General features: G+C 45.1%; 1 protein-coding gene across 25 annotated transcripts in view; it reads right to left on the bottom strand.

Annotated features, from left to right (window-relative positions):
• Positions 1-22,552, bottom strand: part of LOC146195028 (uncharacterized) — a 413,834-nt gene that overhangs the window by 217,237 nt on the left and 174,045 nt on the right. For 23 of the 25 annotated variants that reach the window (XM_084597638.1, XM_084597655.1, XM_084597631.1 and 20 more), the window contains 2 exons: positions 19,693-19,731; positions 11,221-11,259 (listed from right to left, as the gene is read on the bottom strand). The exons of 1 other annotated variant lie outside the window; for it this stretch is intronic. In XM_084597638.1, coding sequence (XP_084453764.1) covers positions 11,221-11,259; positions 19,693-19,731 — 78 coding nt within the window. The remainder of the gene's footprint in view (positions 1-11,220; positions 11,260-19,692; positions 19,732-22,552) is intronic. One more of the 25 variants, XM_084597656.1, reaches the window with a different exon arrangement.

Here is a 22,552-nt window from a genome sequence, read left to right as displayed (position 1 = left end):
GGCTTCTTGGGGGCCGTTTCCGTGGACCTTTAAGGACTCATTTTTATTCCGTATTCTCCTTATAAGGTGTGTCGTTGTGCGACCTGTCCATCCATTGTCTTTAACGTTTCTGCGTTCTATTCATTTGTTTGTAGGACCATTCCTAGCAACCCCATTTGCTTGATGTTCGGGGCAGCTTGACCCTCCACTTCTGTATTTACGAGCACTTCTTTTTGCCGTATCTGTTTCGGATTGTATACAGACAACTCCGATTTTTCCGAATAACATTTCATACCCCTCTCTTATGCGCATTTTACAGTGTTATTTACCGCGTCTTGCAATTTGTGCTCGTTTCAGCATCGCTACCTTTGTTTCTCTAAATTATCATGCCATCAGATGTAGGCTGACTTTGATGTCTTCTATTTTCCTTAGCTTTTGCGGTCGTACATGCATGTTTAAAGGAATGGGCGATAGCACCGTTTTTTGGGGTGCGCCCCTGCTCTACAGTTCGAATATCTTAGATTCTATCCCCTGGAATCCTATTTTTACTTTTCTGTCCGTTAGAAAGTTTTTATGTATCTTATATATTCATACATTCTTTCCCTTACATTTTAATGCGTGTGGACCTGCCGAATAGCATCGTGTTTTAAACAGTCAAATGCCTTCTTCAGGTCCAGTCCTAAGATACTTTGCCATCTTTTGATCTTGATTTCGCTGTATTGTTACGCCCCGTAGCGGCGCATTGAGAAGCCGCAGAAGCAGAAGAAGAAGCGGAGGAAGCGAGGCGCGCACAGACATATCCGGGTTTTTCCTAGCCATGCGCGTCCGTCCTTCATATGAAGTTCACCTGTAATAAAACCATTACATCCGTTACATTTGGTTCTAGGCGCTGGGTAAGAACGTTCTGGACCCGCCAGTACCCCGTCGCACCTGCCGTGTAGCAGGTGTGCCACCTTTATTTGCTCAACAGTACCTTTCAATGGCTACCAACCGTACGACGCAGTCTCATGAACCCCGCACCTGACGAGGCGACGGCTTTTCCCCACCAGCGAGAGCCGCGTACATTCCACGGTGAGTCCGAAGATGACGCTGAGGAAGGGCTCTGACATTTCGAAAGATGCAGCAAGTACATCCGCAGGAACTGTACAATGTTGTTTTGCTCCTCGCTGGCACGGCTCTGACTTGGTGTGATCACTACATAGAAATCCTGACGATCTCGGACGGATTCGTTGATGAAATTACGAAGTCATTTGGGGGTACCCTTGCGAAGAAGGAACACGCTGAGCATCAGCTTTCCTAGAGAGCCCAGCTGCCCGGTGATGCATGCGCACGTTATATCGACGAAATATTGAAAATTTGTCACATTGTAAACCGGCAGAGGTCAGAAGACAAGGTAGGGCACCTTCTCAAGGGGATTCCTGAAGATGTGTACAACTTCTTTATTGTGCGGGACACCCTTGCCACAGTAGCAGGTGTCATCAAGCAGTGCTAGGCATTTGAGGCGTTTGATGACGCTGTCGACTTGCGGCATTCGGCGTCATATTTCTCGTCTGCTTATTTGCGATCTGGCTATTGGCAAATTCCTCTACATCAATCCGACCGTGAGAAGACTGCTTTTGCAACACCAGATGGTTTATACGAATTTAATGTAATGCCCTTTGGATATGCAATGCTCCCGTGATGTTCGAGCGATTTATGGACACAATCCTCCATGGCCTCAATGGGAAATATGCGTGTGTTACCTTGATGAAGTTATCATTTTTGCAAAGACCTTCCAAGAGCACAATGAGAGGCTCCATAAATTTCTTGAATGCATTGGCAAAGCGGGCCTCATTTTGAATTCGAAGAAGTGCCATTTTGGAGAGTGACAAACTTTAGCTCTTAGGTTCCTGGTCAACGAGGATGGTATCAGGTCGGATCCGCAGAAGATTGCTGCAGTACGCGACTTCGAAACTCCACACACCCTCAAAAATCTTCCGAGCTTCCTTGTCTTCACTTCTTATTTTCGTTGCTTCATTGCTGGTTTCGCGCAACTTGCCCGCTCCCTTACTTCTCTACTGCACAAGGATTCGCAATTTATGTGGACCCCATAGTGCGAATCCTCTATCAATCTGCTCAAGTCTTCTCTAACTTCAGCACCACTGCTGCGCCACTTGAGCCCTTCTGCTGTGATGGAGGCGCACTGACGCAAGTGGCGTCGGTCTTGGGACGGTGCTTGTGCAGCTGCATAGTGGGGCTGAACACGTTGTTGCATATGCTAGCCGCACGTTGACAAAATGTGGACTTAAATACGCAGTTACCAAATTGGAGTACCCCGCAGTTGTGTTCGCTGCGCACAAGTTCCGACCATACCTATATGGACGCTACTTCACCATAGTTACTGACCACCATTCGCTATGCTGGCCCATTGGACTTAGCGATCCATCTGGTTGTCTTGCGCGCTGGGATTTGCTTGTCACGGCACCCATTGCCGACTTCCGTTGACAATGAAGACGGCTTCGACGGGTGTTTAGCCTCAATCGCGTCGACGTTTCCTAGTATGGCGACCTTGACGCGAGAACAACGCAACGACCGGTCATTACAGCCTCTTACACAAGAGGCAGAAGGAAGAGCAGAGTCAACGCAGTGTAAAGAAAGTGCAGAGTCAACGCAGTTTACTACCGAAGATGGTGTTTTGTTATATAACTACTCAGTTGACGATGCTGTCCTCCTTTTGGACGCCCCAAAAAGCCCCCGGACACAAGTTTTGCATGCCATGCACGATGATATTACCTCTGGACATCTAGGCTTCTGTCGTACCCCGCACCGAATTCGCCAGCGTTTTTATTGGCCACAAATATATAGGACCGCCAAGCAATACGTTGCGACATGTGAGCAATGCCAACGACTTAAGGCATGCACCACCACGCTGGCCAGACCTTTACAAATTCTCAAGCCACCTACCTCACCTTTCGAAAAGATTGAAATTGACCTGCACGGTCATTTTCCAGATTGTAGAGGGCTGCCGCTGGTTTATCGCATGCGTTGACTATCTTACCAGATACGCGGAGACCGCTACTCTCGTTACCGCAAAGGCAGCTGATGTTTAGTCGTTTCTTTTGCATTTCGTTATTATTCGCTATGGCGCACCCCATGTTATTATAAGTGATCGTTAACTGCTGATGTCGTGGAAGAAATGCTCTGACTTTGTGGTTCACACCACCGACACTCGCCACCGTATCATTTGCAGACCAAAGGTCCCACTGAGCGTACCAACCGCACCTTGACAAACATGCTGTCCATGTACGTCTCGTATGACCATCGCAACTAGGATGCAAGGCTACCGTATGTGATGTACGCTTATAACACTACAAATCATGAAGTTACCGGCTATTCTCTTTTCTATTTACTCTGTGCAAAAACTCTCCACGTTTTCTTGGACACCATTTTGCCATTTTCCCTCAACGACGATGCGTCTGTTTCGTATAGCCCGCGTCTAGCCCGCTTAAGTATAACCCGCTTACGCACACTGCCTTCTCAAAACCGCTCGAAAGAACACTACGATCTGCCTCATCATGCAGTTGCTTACTCCCCTCGAGACTACGTCTGCCTTTGGACGCCAGTCATGACAGATAACCGCCGTTCCCGCAAGACAAGTTGTTCACGTGGCTCGCTTGAAGCGCTGCGATCTTCGATCTGCCTAATTTTCTCGAGGACGAGAATCGTTTGCCCAGGGGGAATTGTTATGCCGCGTAGAGGCGCACTGAGAAGCAGCAGAAGCAGAAGAAGAAGCGGAGGAAGCGAGGCGCGCGCAGACTGATCCGGTTTTTTCTTAGCCGTGCTCGTCCGTCCTTTATACGATGTTCACCTGTATTAAAACCATTTCATCCGTTACAATATCATGGTATAGCCTGAGCATAATATCTTGCGTACCAAGATGTTGCCTGAACCCTATGACCTCCTGGGGCCATAGCTCATTCTCCTCCATATATCTCATCTGTCTTAGCGAATCACATGTTCGAATAGTTTACCTATACATGATGACAGTGATATTGGTCGCAAATTATCGACCATCGGAGGTATTCCGGGTTTGGGCATTACTACTATCTCAGCAAATTTTCATTTTTGGGGTATTTCCTTTGTTTCCCAGCATCTCTGCAAAACGTTACTTAGCTTCACTATCGAGTCGTGATACAAGTTCCTTAACATCTTGTTTTTTATCCCATCAGGCCCTGAGGCCGATTAAGTCTTTAGTGTACGGATTTCAGCCACCACTTCAGCACCGTTATGGGGCATGTAAGCTCTGGTTTGGGTGACCTTTGTTGCATTCTAATTTATCTTTCTTTACTTCCCCGATGTCTTTATCTTTAAGTACTTAAAGGAAGTCATCAGCGCTGCTGCGTGATGGTGCCTGGCCTTTATCAACCTAATGGAAGTTTGCGTTGTAATTTTATCTGGGTCTTGAAGGTGTCGCATTATGCTCAATGTTTTAGCGATACCCAATTCGTTTTTCATTTTATTATATATCTCCCGAGTTTTTCTCGCAAAGGTTTTGTGCGTGGTCTGCTATTTCTATGTTAGATTTCACTATCTTCCTTCGAAGACACCTGTTCCATTTTTGTTAAGTCTTTTTTCGAGACTCAGCTTGGCTTCCCACATTTGCAATAGCCGGCTGTCTACCACCTCTGGAACATCTTCCCTCTGTACAATTTTGGTTTGCTTTCGGACGTCTTGTTCAAGTCTGTTACACCACTCCTAGATTATGTTTATAGGTGGAATTTCCTCGGCGCTTCTCGAGTCTCAAAACCTGTCCCACTCAGTGCTTTTTCTTTCCTTCATTTTTCGCGCTTTCGGCCCTCCTTTCATAATAATTACTATGATATAATGGTCGCTGCCTAAGTTTATTTCCAGATTACACCACTCTAGACCATCTTTGCTCTTTGAAAGTGTGAGATCCGGAGACGTGTCTTTGCTGACACTATTTCCTATCCTCATCGGAAGGTCTGGGTAGTTATTCAGTGTGAAGCCTTGCTGCTCAATATCTTCCCATAGTTGCCAGCCTTTGAGGCATTGTCTGTTGTATCCCCATGCTTGATGTGGGAATTGAAGTCACCTAATATTAGTAGCTGTTTCCCTCCTAAAATATTTTTAGCTTTTGTTAATAATGCTCGGAATTGGGACTTTTTCTGCTTTGGCGAGTTGTAGACGTTGAGTATGAAAATATTCGGCTCTGTGATGCTCCCGGCTATAATACCTCTACGAACACGTGTTCTATGTCCCTGAATCATATGTCGTGCTCCAGAGCTGCCACATGCCTTTTTACTAGCGTTGTCACCCTCGTTTTGTCTCCTTTGTTACTATGGAAAGCTTGAAATCCTGCCAATTTCGAAGAACCCCGTTTCCTGCAGCTGTATTACGAGAGGTTGGTTTTCTAATTATTTAAGATGCTGCTAAAGCACTGGCCTCTTTCTCCTAAAACCTCTGCAATTCCACTACCAGATTTATTTGTAATATTTTTCGTTCTACCCATCCTGAAGCTGAAGTGTCCCTTCAGCTTTTTGCGGCCACTCTTTGTTTGCTGCCAACTCCTCCTGTATTAGGCTAATGTTCTCTGCTTGTTTTTGCTTCCTTTCATTTAGCTTCTGAATCTGTACATTTATTTGTGCATTCATTTGTTTCGTAAAATCTGTGAAGTTAGTGATCACACTCTCTTGCTTCGTGAAACCATTTCCCAATCGTGTTACCCTAGTTTTCATGTTTTGCGAAGACCCCGCGTTATTGTTTCTGCCTTCTTCCGGCAGCGGTTGTACAGGTCTCATGTCCTTTTCACTATTAGATCCCGCCTCGTTTTCTGCTACTGTTCCTGCTACAGCTGTGAGTTGTTACGTCTGTGTTTGTGCCTGCGTTGGATTGAGTCTCTCTTGTTCTTATATCTCTCTCTTTTGCCAACTTAAAAACTGCTATTTGACGTGATGGCTGGAAGTTTTGGTAGGCGTCGGCTAAATAAATTGTAGGTGCAAAAATTTATTTTAGAGAAAACGCCTTCATTTTTATTACAAAAAAACACCGTTTATATTTGTTTGCAATGACAATTTTTGAACGCAGGTTACGATACCTAATGAATTGTTTTCGGAGCATACAAGCAACCTAGAAGAATGTAGACTGCAGAAAAGAGACATTTATGCGTGTTATTGCAGGTGCCAGGAGCAAGCGTTAAATGATAGTGAAATGCTTAGATCAAATATAATATCATGGGAGAAGCCTGATTGTGCATAAAAGCATTATAAATATTTCAATGTTATGGTGAAGAGGCAAATGCGGCTAGTAAGCTAAACAGAATGGTACGCGAAAAACCTGCATTCAAGTATGCTTACCGCCTTACTCAGCGTCACCAATATCGTCAGGACTAAGATGTGGATAAAAAAATTAGCTAATAACATTTATAGAAATTTAAAAGCAAAAACTGAAAACTAAAAAAAAAACATTCTTAGTATGTTATCTATAATAAAAATCAATATTTCCCTTCAAATAGTGGAAGTGACAGAGTGACAAATTATAACAAAGATTCAATATCTCTTGCTTAATTTGTTGTTGTGATAATTAGTGAGTAAACAACATACCATAGCCCTTCCCTGCCCTGCTCATACATACGTGTGGCTGCACAAAAAGTTTTTTTCTGGCTACTTTGCACACCCCACGCACATTCCATCCCAACCACCACGTCTGTGGGGGTTTCCCTGAATTAACCAATCTGGCTAGTTCGCAAACGAGAATCCAGGGGGACCACCGCAGCATTTTCAAGATGGCGCAACCCAGCCGGAGCAAGCGGCCGCCGGCACCGAGACGTAAGTAACTGATAGTGTTGATTATTCGCGTTTGTAAGGCAATGTAATTTTAAAATATGCCTCCTGATTCATCAAAGAATACATCTGTAAAAGAAATAGGCATGATTGCGCCAAAAACAACTAGCGAGTGCTTCGCGATGTGCCAACCACACATACGTGTGGGTTGGGCAGATGTGACTAGGGAGCTCTCGAAACGCAGCCATCGAACGCTAGCCGCTTGGTCTTTTAACGTCGTTTTTTTTTTTTTACGAAGAGAAATGTTGGCGCTTGCTAATATTGTTTAACATTTGCTCTCCAGGGATTTTAATCCCGAAAATGAAGATGACGTGGAAGAAATTTTAACATGTTGGAATCTTCTGATATTGAATGCAATCCCGAAAATGAAGATGACGTGGAAGAAATTTTAACATGTTGGAATCTTCTGATATTGAATGCATCAGTGACGACGACGACCCATAATGGGAGTTACCCGAGCGCCAAGTTGCAAGCAGTGATGACGAAGATGAACAAAGTGAGGCATTGCGTGATGATGCTACAGTCGTGAACATGCCGATTTCATCATCTGCAGCACAAAATCAGCCACCAGGCAAGGTCGAGTGGAAGGAGGAGACTTTTCAGGAGAAGTTGCGATTTCCTGCTGATGGCGATTTCATTGATGACACGCAAGCTGGCAAAGCCATCAGGGTGGCAAGAATTCCTGGTATGGACAAGCGCACAGATGGTTTTGATCATTTTCCAGTGGTTGACCCTATCAAGAATTCTAGGTGTTGCAGGCAGCCTGGCTGCTTGCCAAGACGTCGCACGCGCTGTACGAAGTGTGATGTCTACCTTTGTTTGACAAGCGAGAGGAACTGCTTTAAAGCATTCCATACCCCAGTTTAGGGGTGCAAAATCACATGCACTAATTTCTTTCATTTTATTGAATGCCATACTAATAAAAGCCCAGCCCACACATAAGTGTGGGTTCATTTTGAACATGATGAAGTAAATATTTGCACTCTTTGATGATGGAGGTAAGTTGAGCAGCTCACACAAACAAATAATCGCTGGAAAAAAATGTTATTTATCGGGATGGTTGTGCTCGGGAAGGAAGGGATAGACATACTCTGTGGTATATAGTTGGTAAACAACGTACCATTGACATATTCTGTGTTAGTTTCAAAGCTACGGTTAAGAAGTTTCCGGTACATCAATTCATGAAAGATTTGAACTGCGGTACACACTTGGTATAATTCGCATCCACACCCCAATAGCACTTACTTTAAAATGGCAGTGTAGGACTGCCTTGCGCATGTAGCTATACTTCGTGAAGACATTCCTTACCAGCATGGCGCTTTTCCTCAAATAAATATCAGTTTTTGTCAAATTCAGTATTTTGTAAACTAGCTACATTTGTCAAAGAACAGACTTCTAGAATGTGAAGTTTTAATTCTACGCAGCCCTTTTTTTAATGTATTGCTTCTATCTCAAAGCCCAGTCAGCATTTTGCACTCGAGTCTGTGGCTGTTAGATAACTAAAAAGTACCATGTTTGCCTTGACGTTAGTCGCAAGCCTCGGCAATGGACCAATGATCTTATCCGCTGGTAAAGATTGACTATCGAGGCGGTCCAGCACACAACGCAGCTCACGTTTTTCACTCACACATGTAGGACCTTCACTCAGGAGATGTATTGTCTCTTCGACGGTACAATTTTCCCAGGCAGGGCTGTCGACCGTTCCAATCTTGAGGGCATACTTGTAGGTGAACGCAACATCGCTTCACGTCCCCTCTTTATCTTTAATCTCCTTATTCTTTTCCCCATTATAGGGTAGCCAACTGGAAGCCTTTCCGGTTATCATCCCTGACATAGGTCCTGATCCACATTGATCTGCCTATTACGCCGAATATGATTCGTAGAACATCTGTTCTTTTTGGACAATTTATGAAATTCAGCTTCCTTGGAAAGCGATCCCATCAAATGCTGCAGTGAAACTAGAGTCATCAGGCTCCTCATACACCAACTACGACCTTACGACACAACACTTGCCAAGCTTCGGCAGGTCAAGAAGGAGGATGGTGGAATTGTCCGCTTTGTTGCCAAGAAGGACGGATGGTTACGATAAAGCGCCGTCTCTCTGCTGCCAAACGTATTCGTGATCAGTCGAACCTTGACTCCCCAATTTGAAGGAGATGCCCATGAAGTATTCCTCTACAAAATTATAAAACGGTCACTGCACCTCCTGGTATCTACGTTGTTTAGCCTCCGCATGGCGCTAGGTTTTTTTGATACTTTCAGGGAGCTTCAAGAGGCCTACCTCACCATCCAATACACGCATCTCACAAAGTAAGGGTCGCATCGCTGCTTCGTAGCCCGACTTACCATCCAACACACACAACTCACAGAGGAGAGATGTGGCATCACTGCACAATAAAGACGTGCCCTCAACGTGTGGATTTTTCACCCGCCAACATATCAAGGGGATCACAATGGCTGGAATCCGGGAGGGTGGAGCCTTGACCGTTTTATGGAAGCATACCAGGAGTCTTCTATTTGGACGCCACCGGTCGCAACCCCCTGGGAGTAGTACACGATTGCTGTTATACTCGGGGGAAAAGAGTAGGCGGACTTGCATAAAAAAGCCAAGTCCATATATCGCCATCGCAGACTACGATCGTCCTACAAATACATAATCAACGATTTCCGAGAATCATGTAGAAACGTTCCGAAAGGACGGACTGTTGCTCTACATAACCGTATCTTTACAATTGTAGTGGAGACTTGGACCCCGCGTAAGGATGTCTCGTTCGTGGTCGGCGTCAACAAGGTCTCCATGGTAATGAGGCAGCCTATGCGACCACACGCATGCTCTCTCTCCCTGCATTTTCTGCGGGACATGACGCGAACCAGTACTCCAACTGCAGTCCGGGTGACACATATAAGAAAAGATAGGTGTGCTGGGTATTCCGGCGTATGATTTCTAATACAATGTGCCCAGCAACAACAAAACAATTTCATACCAAATTCAGTTGGCGGTGGTCGCACTTCAGAAAGATGTTTGCTATTTACCACATGATGTGGACACGCCAGAAGGACCATTCCTGCCCCTATCCCAACCCCAGCCGAGTGAACTCGGAGGCGATCCTGACCGGCTGCTGCACTGTTGCCTTGACGCAGCGCGCACAGGCTTCGGCAACCGCCAATGGAGTGCCTGGCTAGATATCCCACCTGGCTATTATAAGGATGCTACCGCTCAACTCACTGCACCCAATATATCGTTATATATTTATTATAATAAACGTTTTCACTATTACCTACAACTTTTGATGATCATAATGTCTAACGCGCACGCTCGATATAGGACATTTTGGTGCGCAAGTTACAAAAGTGTTCCTAACGCCGGTTCCTATCTGTGTACTACTACCGTAGGATTGAAGTATGTGTACAGCCGCCCTGATTTTTAACAATATAGCGCAAGCGTCGACCAAACTGCTGCTCAGAGCCTTGTAACGGCGATAAGCGTGCAACACGGCGAGAGTTCGCGCACGCGCACGAAGAGAGAGCGTCTTCTGCTACGCTGTTCGGATCACAAAAACACACGCCCTGCCCCAATATCTGTTTGCGACGTTCCACATTCTTGCGCATGCACGAACTCTCGCCGTGTTGCAGGCTTATCGCCGTTACAAGGCGCTGACCAGCAGTTTGGTCGATGCTCGCGCTATATTGTTAAAAATCAGGGCGGCTGTACAAAGTGACCCACGACGAACGCGAGATAGGGCGTGTGCTTTTAAATGGCGGGGAACGCAAGCCTTCCATGCACGCCGACGTCACGCAATATTATGGTCGCGATAGAACGTTAAAGTCGTTTTAGGAATCAGGCAATCCATCTTTGAGGTTACTTGCTATGCAGCAAGCTGCAAAATAGTTTCTTGCTTGGCACTGGGCAGCCGGCTAGCACTAGTGCACCGTGCAGCTTTATAGTTTAAGTTGATATTCTTGCAATTTAGCGGACTTCATCCAACTGGCCCGTTATGTTGCGCTGCGTAAGTCGAATGACTATGTGGACGAAAAATTGATTGTCACAGACATGAATTTAAATGTTTTCATACAAAACCATTTATACGTTTGCTTGCAAACTACTTTCGGAACTTGGGGTTCGAGGCGAACCTTGGATTTGGGTTTTTAAGGCGGAAAGTGATGAAGAAAATTATAGATTAGCAAATAGAAGGAGCGACAACTGTGAATCCACATGGGGGTGCCAAATCCCGAGTTTAATAGTTGATAAGCGCTTGTCAGCACTATAAAATAACTGAAATTTATTGTGTGCTTTCAGTTGTCTGTGAAGGCTCAAAAATATATTACTATTTAAAGAACAAAACGACGTAAAGAGTTCGCAAACTGCTTGAAAGGTGACATTGCGGTCATCAAACATGCTCACCTTGAGTACTTGCCTCTGTGACGTCCTCAATGCCCCATCCTGCATTGTAAAATAAATGTTTCCAGTGTTTACAAATTTGTAGAGATAAAAACTGCCATTTTGCTTTTTTCTCAACTGAGTGAGACAAAGAAAATCAACTTAATTGTGAAGAGTTCTAGACCGCTGATTTTTATCAGACAGTAACATGTGTAGTTTCATTTTCGTCGAACTCAAAACAGTGCTATTAAAAATATATCCCGTTGATAAACATTTATTTTTTTTTAAAACTGCTCCTTAATCGCTTTTAACAAAGCATTCCTTACCACGCCTTGGTTGTGCAGTGGTTAGCGCACTCGACAGCATTGCCTAAGGATGCGGTATCGCAACCCTGTCATGGCAGCCGCTTTTTGAACAATACGTTTGCTATGTGATTTCTTGTGTTGTGCAACAGCCCCAGGTGGTATAGATTTCCGCAGCCCTCCAGTAAGGCTTCTCTTATAGCCTGAGCCGCTTTTGGATGGTAAACCCCCCATAGCTAACGAAACCAAACATTCCACCTGCGGTAGTGGCCAGGCTAATTTATTTCACAATAACGCAGGCCGCGGTTCTGCCCAAGCAGAAGTGTTCCAGAAAGAGCGTCTTTATAGTGCGCATAAGGATGCCAATGTCAGTGAGTTCAACGTATGACATGCAGATGCCTCGATGCTTAAAGGAGTGCGGAAAAAAAAAGATTATTTTGAGGAATTGAGCTCTTGCATAAAACGAGCCTATGACTTTAAAATGGTTGATGCCTGACGACCTTTAGGGGGTTGAAGTAATTATTTAACTTTTTACAACACTTTTCTCATGGCAGAGTAAGTACTGGAATACTAGATGCGTTATACCTATTCGTGCTTGGACTGGTTTCCAATTAAGTGCTCGACGTTCTTGGAGTTACTGATGACGTAGGAGTGTAGTCTGCGGACAAACTCTGGCGGCGAGTCACTTTATGCGCTAAAGCACGGCAATAACTTTTTCATAGTACAGCTTCAACCTATATTCCGCGTTCTTCATGACAGGGAGAACGAACCTTGCATAAGCCTCGAGCCTAGCAACGATGGGGGTATATTTCAGTCTTTTGCTTACAATAAACATAACTGTAACTTGCATATGTTCTCTCTGATCGTACGTTCCACAGTTAAACTTTGTAATTGTCATGATGTACAAATATTTACCCGAATTACTTGCTAACAAAAAAAGAAGATAAAATAAGGAAAGAGGATCATTTTTGTGGCAATGTACATTGAAACTGTTTTTCTGAAATAATTTGCATTGTTTACGTTCGTACCAATCTCCGATTTTACAAAGATTTGTACTGGGCAATAATTTAGATGCTATATTGTTAATAACCGAATAAACAATGCAGTCCTTAGAAAGTTGGCATTTTCACATGCACACCCCAGATAGCGCTCATGTTGACGCAGTGCTTTAGTTGTATATCATCTAGAGGTGTGCACAGGCCGAAATTGTGAGCCCGAGCCCTGCCCGGGCCTGACTTTACAGACCCGAACCCGGCCCAGTCCTATTCAGATAGGGACTGAGACCGGCCCGGTCCGGTGCTTAGATTTAACGACCGAGCCAGACTTGGCCCGTCATGCTATATTTGCAGTTGAAGCGATAAAAAATAAAATAATTTCGAGGTGACAAGTTTATCAAGATATTAAAATACTGTGTTCCCACTTTTGAAACGTCAAATTTTCTGAATATATAAGGACACGGGCCTCACTTAGAATTAACGTATTGTCCAAGAGTTATGAGTTGCAAAAGCAAGGTGCGCTAGCCAGGGGTTGATTTTGTGGCCAAGTACTCGGTGAGCTTGCCTGGCTCACCGTGTGCCTTTCAAATGATATTTTTGCAACAAAAGGAAATTTTCATACCGCAAATGCTTTAAGCTATGTCCCGCTTCAGACGAGGCCATATCGAGGCAGGCGTAAGTCACAATAGAGATGTGCTAGAGGCGACAGCGTGGCACGAATCTTGAAATGGATATTTAAACATCAGCGCCAGTGTTACCAAATCGAAGATGTGGAAATCTGAACTAAATAGCCCACGATCGGCCTCTCCGCATGCTCGCTCACTCACGGCTACCAAAGATCCGTTCGCGGCGAAGAGGCGGGGAGTAAAGGCGGGTCGACGCCGGGAAAGCATTCGGAATCTGCCGCATGGGGAGGACGCGGTAAGATGCTGCGCATTCTAAACGCTTAGCGCGCAGTTAGGTTTGCAGGCCGTCGGGCTGTTGGCCATGTACACACTGTAACAACCACAGCCAAGTCTAACTCGCAATATGACTGTAATCGCGGTATCGCAAGTGTTGAGTGTGTTCGTGCTGTTTGGCCCGGCCCGGCCGAGATAAATATTACTTGGACCGAGCCCGGCCCCAGCCCGAGTGAAAGGGCTGCCAAGAGGCCCGGGCCCGGCCCGCGCGCCGGGCTGTGTACCGCCTTTCGGGCCAGCCCGACCCCGTGCACAGCTCATTCACATACATATTGCTTTTGGCTGCTACTAATTACTACCTTTACTAGCGAAATACCCTTTACTCGGGCACTCGCGAAATCCACCATGATGGGAGCTAGACATATCTGGCAGTAAGATATATCAATATCCAGTGGGTATGATTCCGTCTCAACAGAGATAATCTGATGAATGCATTAGCACATTTTTGTTACGATTCCAAATATATATATTTTTTGTTTCTACACCATCACAGTCTGGGCTGACGAGTATAAAACTTTTAGCAGTTCTGCTCTCCGCACACGTTTTTCACATCCCCCAGTGCATCTTCACAAGCAATGTGCACACGGTGCTTGAAACCTGCACATACAAGCTAAAAGGTTCCCGATAGCCACACGGAAGTGGGATCATTCATCCGATCAACATGGAGCACAAAGATACACTTTGAAGTGCTCGGTGCTCCCTCCAAAAGGGGGAAAAAAGGAGGAGGAGGAGGAAGAACATTTATTTCCGCCGAATATGGTGCAGCAGCCACCTACGTGTCCGCACGCAGGCGTCCGGGGAGGCAGTCTGTCACACCGCGGCCAGAGGACACCCGGCCTCGTCTAGGAGAAGAGGTCTTCAGCCTCGGCCGCCAGGCGGACGGCGAATCGCTGTGTTTTTTCGTTGGAGCTTCTTAGCGTGGTCTCCCATTCGTCGCTAGTTTTAATCGCGTTGCGCCCTGGGGCACGAACGCATCTCCATATTATATGATCTAATGTTACCACGTGGCCGCAAAATTTACAAATTTCGGTTTCTGCACCGTCCCTCTTCCGCCCTCTGGCACCCGTCCAACTCCTCCACAGGGGCGAAAAGAAATTTCGAGCTTGGAGTCTTCTCCAGTCGTACGATTCCTTTTTACTCAGGGATCTAACCGGTGGCGGATATATCCTCCGGTCTTTCTTCAAGTTGTCGGTTACATCCCTAAAGGTACCTATACATTCTTTGGTTTTAGATGTTGTGGAGGCGTCCGCAGCACCCCGAGGTAGCGAGGAGCGGGCGAGTATGTGGGCAGCCTCGTTGCCGACGAGACCGGCGTGTGCTGGGGTCCAGATTATGGTCACGCTTTCGGCGAGAGACGACTCGTTCAGAAGTTTTGCAGCACGATTGCTGACTCTACCCTTGCTAAAATTTCTAACCGCCGCTTTGCTATCGCTGATGACGTGTTTCACGCCTGGTCGTGCAATGGCAATGGCTATTGCAATCTCCTCCGCCTCTACCGGCGGTAGATCTCGATTTCTTTCTATTCCTATGGCGATCCCAGTGTCCAATAGGGCGACCGAGGTTACGTCGCCTTCTTTCCCGATCGCTGCATCGGTGTAGGCGACCGATCCCGGCGGGAGTTTGTCCAATTTGTTAGCGAGGTGCTTAGCTCTGCTTTTCCTCCTCCCCTCGTCGTGTACGGGTGCATGTTCTTCGGTATGGGCGAGACGTATAGATGCTTTCTGATTTCTCGATCTATGCTTTCTCGGACACTTTCGCCTTCCCCGGGCGCTAGTAGGTTTACCCAATCGAGGATTTGCCTACCCGCCGCCGTTCCTGCGAGTCGCTCTCTCTGGGACAGCCTGACCGCCGCAGCCAGCTCTTTCCACTCATTATGCAACCCCATTTTCTCTAGAATGTCGTTAGAAGTAGTTATGGGGAGTCCTAGAGCGCACTTCATGCATCTCCTAATTATGGTGTTTAATTTGTGTTCTTCGGTCTTGTTGATATTTAGGAATGGAGTCGCGTAGCACATTCTGCTCGTGACAAAAGCTTGTACGAGTCTGAGTCTACTAGCCTCCGTGAGACCACTCCTTCTGTTGGACGTCTTCTTAAATACTCTGACTACGAGCTCCGCCTGATCTTCTAATTTCTTAATCAGGCTTTTGTTACTACCCCTGCGGTTGATAATCATACCTAATATTCTAATTTCATCTACTTTCCGGACTTCGTTTCCGCTGACTTTAATTTTGATATCTGGAGTTATCTTCCCACTACTGCTGGTCATTACCAGGAGCTCCGATTTTTCTGGCGAACAGCATAGACCTACGTCCTCTGCGTGATAGCTGATTATATTTGCTGCCTCTTGGAGCCTGGATGTGATGTACGAGTCGTTCCCTTCGCACATCCAGACGGTCACATCGTCCGCGTAGATGCTTAGTTTTAAGTCATCGAGATGGCCAAGCCTACTGGGGAGCTTCCTCATTACGATGTTAAAAAGGAAAGGTGAGAGCACAGCCCCCTGCGGAGTGCCTCTGTTACACAGCGGGAACTCCTCCGAACATAAGCCCTGAAAGCTGATGATCGCCGTCCTGTCTCGCAGGAATGATCTAATGTAGTTGTAGGTTCTTTCGCCTACTCTAAGCTCAGCGAGCCCGTCGAGAATGGCGTCGTGACTGACGTTGTCAAAAGCTTTCTTAAGGTCTAAGCCTAGAATAGCTTTCGTATTTTTTTTCCTGAAGTCTCTGACAATATCGTTATGTAGTCTGAGCATGGTATCTTGCGTACAAAGGCCGGGCCTGAATCCGACCAATTCAGCCGGACACGCATCATTCTCTTCGGTGTATTTGGTTAGACTCCTTTGAATAACTTTCTCAAGTAGTTTGCCTACGCAGGATGTTAGTGATATTGGGCGGAGATTCTCCAAGCCCGGTGGTTTTTCCTGCTTGTGGATTAGCGTGATCTTAGCCCTCTTCCACTCTTGGGGTACTTGACCACTCTCCCACACCTGATTTAAATATTTGGTTAGGGCATTGATCGATTCGTCGTCCAGATTTGCGAGCATCTTGTTATTAACGAGGTCCTGCCCGGGGGCCGAGCGTCTTTTTAGGCCGTGCAGCTCCGCTCTGACTTCTGCCACTGTTATGGACGCGTCAAGCTCGCTGTTCGCCGGTCCGTTGTAATCTCTGTAATGCGCTGTGGCGGGGGGAGCTACGTACATGGACTTGAGCTTGTCAATGAGCTGTTTGTCCGTACCCTTAAAGTTATACCTCGCCTTGACCTGTTCTATATTGGCGACCGTTTTGGACTTAGTCGGGTCTATCAGGAACCTGAGCAGTTGCCACGTCTTGGCCCCATTCATGGTGCCCTCCATCTCGTCGCATTTGTTATCCCAACGTTGCGACTCGAGTTTCCGGGCGTATTTTTCTATTTCGACGTTGTGTCTGGCGATCTCTCTCCTGAGATTGCGGTTCCACTTTTGCTTTTTGAGCTTCTTCGTTAGCTCTTCTTTCTTTTTGAACATGCCGAATAGCCTGCTATCCATCGCCTCAGGCAGAGCTTCGCCTTTAATTTCTTCGGTGGCCTCGTTGACATGGGTAATTAATTGGGCGGCCCAATTTTGAATGCACTCTATATCTCCAATTTCTTCCCGTTCTCTGATCTGTCTGAATTTATCCCAATCCACTTGGGTTTCCGTCCGACACACAGCGCGCTTAACGCTCACTTTCCTACTTAGTTCTACCTCTAGCACGGGGTGGTCGCTACCTAGATCCTGATGCTTGTTCGTCCACCTGACTATGCCAGTTCTATGGCAGAGAGTCAAGTCCGGGTTTGTGTCCGCTGACACACTGTTGCCCGCCCTCGTCGGGCATCTAACGTCGTTAGCGATGTAGAGGTTTGACTCAGTGATATCTTCCAACAGCGTTTGACCCTTCGGGCTGCTGGTCTTGTAACCCCATTCTCGATGTCTGGCATTAAAAACGCCGGCTATTATTAGTGGGTTCTTACCTGCCAGTCTAATCGCTCTCTTAAATATCGGGCCAAACCTCGCCTTCGTGCACTTCGGGGAGCTGTACACATTGAGTAGAAATATGCTGCCTCTGTTCTTTTTACCGGTCAGGATTTCCACAAAGACCGTTTCGGTCTCCCTGTTACCTACTTCGTGCTGGACGACGGCGACGTTGTTTTTGACGTACGTCACGACCTGTGTTTTACTTCCCTTCCCGACTTTTTGAAGAATTGAGTAGCTAGATAGTAGTATTCTTCCGCAAATTTGAAGCCTATCTCACCCGTCTTTCTATCCTATTTCGTCTTCTGCCGTTCTGGTGTCCAGTAGAATTAAAAAAAACGATGCAGCTTCGGCCAATGCCAGATAAAGGTTTCTTTGCATATAACATATATATATATGTTCTCAATTCTACCTTAAAGAAGGACGGTCCACCATCCGAAACTGTTGGATAAAAATAGATAATCGGGAAAGTTGTGCGACATCCTGTTTACATATATATATATATATAGGAAAAAGCAAGAAAGAGAGAGAGTTAAGAGCAAAAAAGAAAAGGTTTAGCCAGCGGTTACTAAATACAATCTTTGAGATAGGCCAGGGAAAACAGTTGCATACACCTGTCAGCCGCTTTTCGCGCCACAATCAATTTTTGTTTTGTGCTTAGTTTTTGTTTTGTGATTACTCATTTGTGATTTCTAATTCAATAAAGAGATACTTTAGGTGGTAAAAGTGATATTTAAAGTTAGCACTGTCTTAAAGTCTCATTCCTTTATTTGCGATAAAGACAGCATCAAATGTATCTTTTTCCTGGCTCAAAAGAAAGGATGCCAAATAAATATATCAAATAAGTAGCGATTTCGCCCGCCATGATTGTGGCGCTTTCAGTCGTAGTTTGAGGGAAAGAAATCAGCTGCAGCGGCGGCTATGGATGGTCCCGGTGCACCAGCAGGCTGGCATGGTGGTCATGGGTGGAACAAGCTCGCCGCGCTCGTTGCTACTTGCACTGTCACGTGCGCATGGCTGAGACAGGCGTGAAACCCATACCAGACAATCGGCCGGCCGCTGCCGCAGTGACGTGGTTCAAATTCAGCAACTGATCTCGTTTGCTCAAAGCGTAAGGGAGATCAACACGATCGTGGCGCTCAAATGCTTTACACAATATTTTATTCGTATTTCCCGGAATTTCTTTACAGCACAGGAATAAAGGTACAGGTATGGCATTATTTGCAGCAAATATAGCAGCGGGTTCCTATAGGTGCCCTTTAAACATTAAAATCACATTTTTTGTCTAAAGCTAACATTTAGCAAAAAAGAAAAATGACCTAATATATTTATTTTTGAAACAAAAGAATGTTTGTAGAGCACACGAAATCCGGCAGCACTACGTAACTTCTTTCCTTAACCTACTTCAAATATCCTATATTCAGCCCTACACTAAGTTTAGCTATGAGATCAGATAATATGGGTTTATGCAGAAAACAGTAATATGGCTCCCATGACCATTTTTTGTTTTCAAATCTTCAACTTGTATATTTAAGCAGTGTTAATAATGCAATGCTAAAAAAAAAGAAAAACAAATCACAAAGTGCGTCAAACAATAGGAAAGATCCTATTACATGCATTCAAGCATGCCTACACCAGAGATAATGCTAACACAGGAGCCAGTTGTTTGATCATATTTGGAGGCATGCGCTATTTGCTGAACAAGAGGTTGGATAAAACGCCACACATGACACAAGCGGAAGTCGTGTGTTGTGCTTGCGTCCCCGCGACCCCTCCTTCAGCAAGCAGCGCATGCATCCGAATGCTACCACCAAAGCCAGCGTCAATTTAATCGTCAGCGCCAAGTTATGCCTTGAGGAACGTGCAATTAAAGGGCAAAAAATTTTCTAAAAAGCACTTTTCTTCTTGCTAGATTTTTGTTAAATCCTTTTATTTATACTGCTGAGAGCTTTTTCCGAAAACATGTAATGATGCCTACATATGGCTTACTTTTAAAAATCATCAGGGGAAGGAAGCACACTATATTAAACTGCAGCAAACAATGAGCAATTATCGCAATTCGAATTTGGGGCCAAATGCGCATGTTAAGTAGTTTGGGAATCCTTAGAATTAAAATAGTGGCTGTGGCTATGTTGAATCATTCTTATTTATTAATGCATTTTCAATAAGACATGCCTAATCAAGTGAACAATGCGGCATAGGCTTCATCAAGCTTCGCAAACCGGGAGAAAGAGAAATTTAAAAATGCTTACCTGCGGAGTCAGCGCCGTTGGAATTGTCAAGCCCTTTTCCTGTATTGAATAAATTTTAATACTTGTTATGTATGTTTAGAAAACAGAAATAGTCATCTGCTGAAATCCGGCTTTTAGCATTCAATACATTTGAATGAACAAATACCAGCAGTTATTATCCTCCAAACCATCGCAGAGAGATATAACACACCTAATTTGGAGCAGTACTAGTCAAGGAATTGGGAAGAATATAGCAACGTACGTGGCTAAATCTTTTTGTTGAATGCGCGGCAGTTCGGAAAAAGAACATATTTCCGGAATAGCATTTTTATATACTTTCGAAGCTGCATTATTGGATGCTTAGAAATCTCTGCTTCATGAAAGGTTACAGATCGGATTTTCGCATGGTTGCATTTCGCACGTACAGCCTAATAGACTTATGCTGAACGAATTGGCTGAGGTACGAAATAACACCAGTCTAGGATTTTTTTTTTTTTCACAGCATCACGGCGATGCAGCAGAAGGAACCTGAACTGCATAGGTGGCTCTGTAATTGTTCAGCAGCGTGCCTCAAAAAGTCTGCTGTTAGCCGCTTGGTTCGCGATGAATGACCAGATACATTCAGCAGCATTATAGATACGCGTGTGACTGATAACGTCCTTACCCAGTGTCACCCGTTAATAACTATAGGATTATTAACGATGCGCCCTTAATTGTGCGACCACTCCCAGACGCCCTTAGAGTGAGGGAGGGTAGCTGTTCCGGTCGAAAGGGAGATGCCCTCGACTTGCGTGGCAAGCTCAGCCAGAATTCAACTGCCTTGTAGCGACAGAACGGGGTGTCCGTTTGGTTTCCACCTTTGGCCAGTTCAAGCCAGGGTAAGGATTGGAGTCCGAAGTAACAAAAAAACAAACTTTACACACAGCAAGATAAGGTATGAGGAAAACACACGAACTTGAAAAATGCACAGACGACAGGTTCACAGAAAGAGTACGGTAAGCATGCAACATAAGAGGTATTCAATAACACAGAGACTTTACAACACAGAACAATACACGACAGAGTCAATTAAACAAACATCAAATTGTTCACCGCAGACCGACGCCCCGAGAGTCCCGATGTGGCCGCCATGTAAGACGAGTGCCGCTGCCTCGCAGGTCCGTGGGCTCGCCAGCAGTGGGTGAACCCCGAGAGTCGAACCGTAGCCCTTGTCAACACACCGCAATACTAGCTCACACACCTACTGGCTCACAGAACCGAAGCGACCTCCGTAAATAGGGCGCGCCGCGTCTGTCTTTTAAGACGCGCCAAGGCTTGCGAGCACACACACTTACTACCGGAGGGAAAACGCGAAAGCATTTTTTTTGAAGACCTGCGCCGATATTTTTGAAACGAACTTTTATTCCTCCTGGCCTTAATGATGCCTTATAAGAATTGCACAAGAAAACTTCTGAAAAGAACCATCATTTAAGGCGTAAAATGTCCGCAAATCCAGAGTGCGCGTTGTTGAAGCACGACGCTTGCCCGCGGTTTGCTCAAACACGCTCGTAATGTTGCAAAATTATCAGAGTTTCAGTTTTTCACTGCATGGCAGTAAGTAAATGTGGTTGGGAAGACTTATTTGCGTACCTGTTGTACAATCAGAATTTTGCTCGCTCTGCACGTGAAACGTTAACTTTCCTGGGTCAGCAATGCCTACAGCAGCTGGGCCGCTGCTGCTCTGTGACATTTACAAATGTGATGTTGATGCGCTAGTTCTGCTGACCATGAGCAATGTTTTCACTTGTGGACGGTATCGATAATGCGAACAACACACAGGCTGTTCTCGCAGCGCAAGATATTGCTTATTTATTTACATTGCAAGTGATTAGAATTAGATACCAAGGACGATCTTGATGAACAAAACACTGGACGGAAGTTAAAAAAATGATCTCCCTATTAGCACCAATAATGCTTCGTTGAAGTGCTAATTCTGTATCTCCACACCGCGTGCCCTTGCATTCTTTCCCAATGTAAATTTTCGCCGAGAAGCGGTGTCGCCATATTTAAAACACCATTTCGAAAATAACAGAAACAAAGAATTGTTTTAATGAAAGGAAAAATCACGAGCTCAATATTTATCGCGCTAGCCACAACACACCTAGAAGCGCATTGTGCGTTAGAAACACTGCCATCGGAAACGTACGATGAATCAAAACAAGTAGCACTGAATGTGAAAAACGGATGATAGGCTTGCGATAAAAATAAACTAGAGCTAACTAATAGATGTATCATTATTTATTGTTTGTATAAAAGACAAATGAGAAAGATGAGAAATCGCAGTGAGTGAGTTAATAAATGAATATTTAATAGCGCAGATTAGAGTAGACGCTCAAATGTTTATATGGAGCAGATTGCTTTGCCCATGCAAGCAGTAAACTTGACGGCCAAACTAGCTACCTGAACAGCAAGGGACCCAGGATATGAAAACAGAAGGAAATAAAAAAATGAATACTGCACTGAAAATACGACATACAAGACTGCTGTGCGCGCAGCTTCCACAGCGACTCCATCCGTAAATCATAATTAAAAACAATAAATTTACTGTGGCAGGCTAGCACAGTGAGAATATTCACTCCATGATGCAAGACAACATAAGCACATATGGCGCATACTAAACACATTTGCTTAATCAGGCGTATTCTAAAGTATTAATTCTGTTTGTAAAAAAAAAGAAAACAAGAGTGAAAGGAAAGCTACGGAAGTATTGGATTACAGCAAAGCTGTTAATTCATACCAGAGGCCTGTGCTATTAACAGCATTTCTCTGTTATGATAAACTCACGCACAAAACGTGCGAGCAGCCGCTCATCCTTCCAATTCAAGTTGACGCCACGAAGTAG

The sequence above is a fragment of the Amblyomma maculatum genome, chromosome 3 (assembly GCF_055883805.1).
Source record: "Amblyomma maculatum isolate TAMU_Amacu chromosome 3, ASM5588380v1, whole genome shotgun sequence".
Lineage (NCBI taxonomy): Eukaryota > Metazoa > Arthropoda > Arachnida > Ixodida > Ixodidae > Amblyomma > Amblyomma maculatum.
This window is presented reverse-complemented; position numbering and strand designations above follow the sequence as displayed.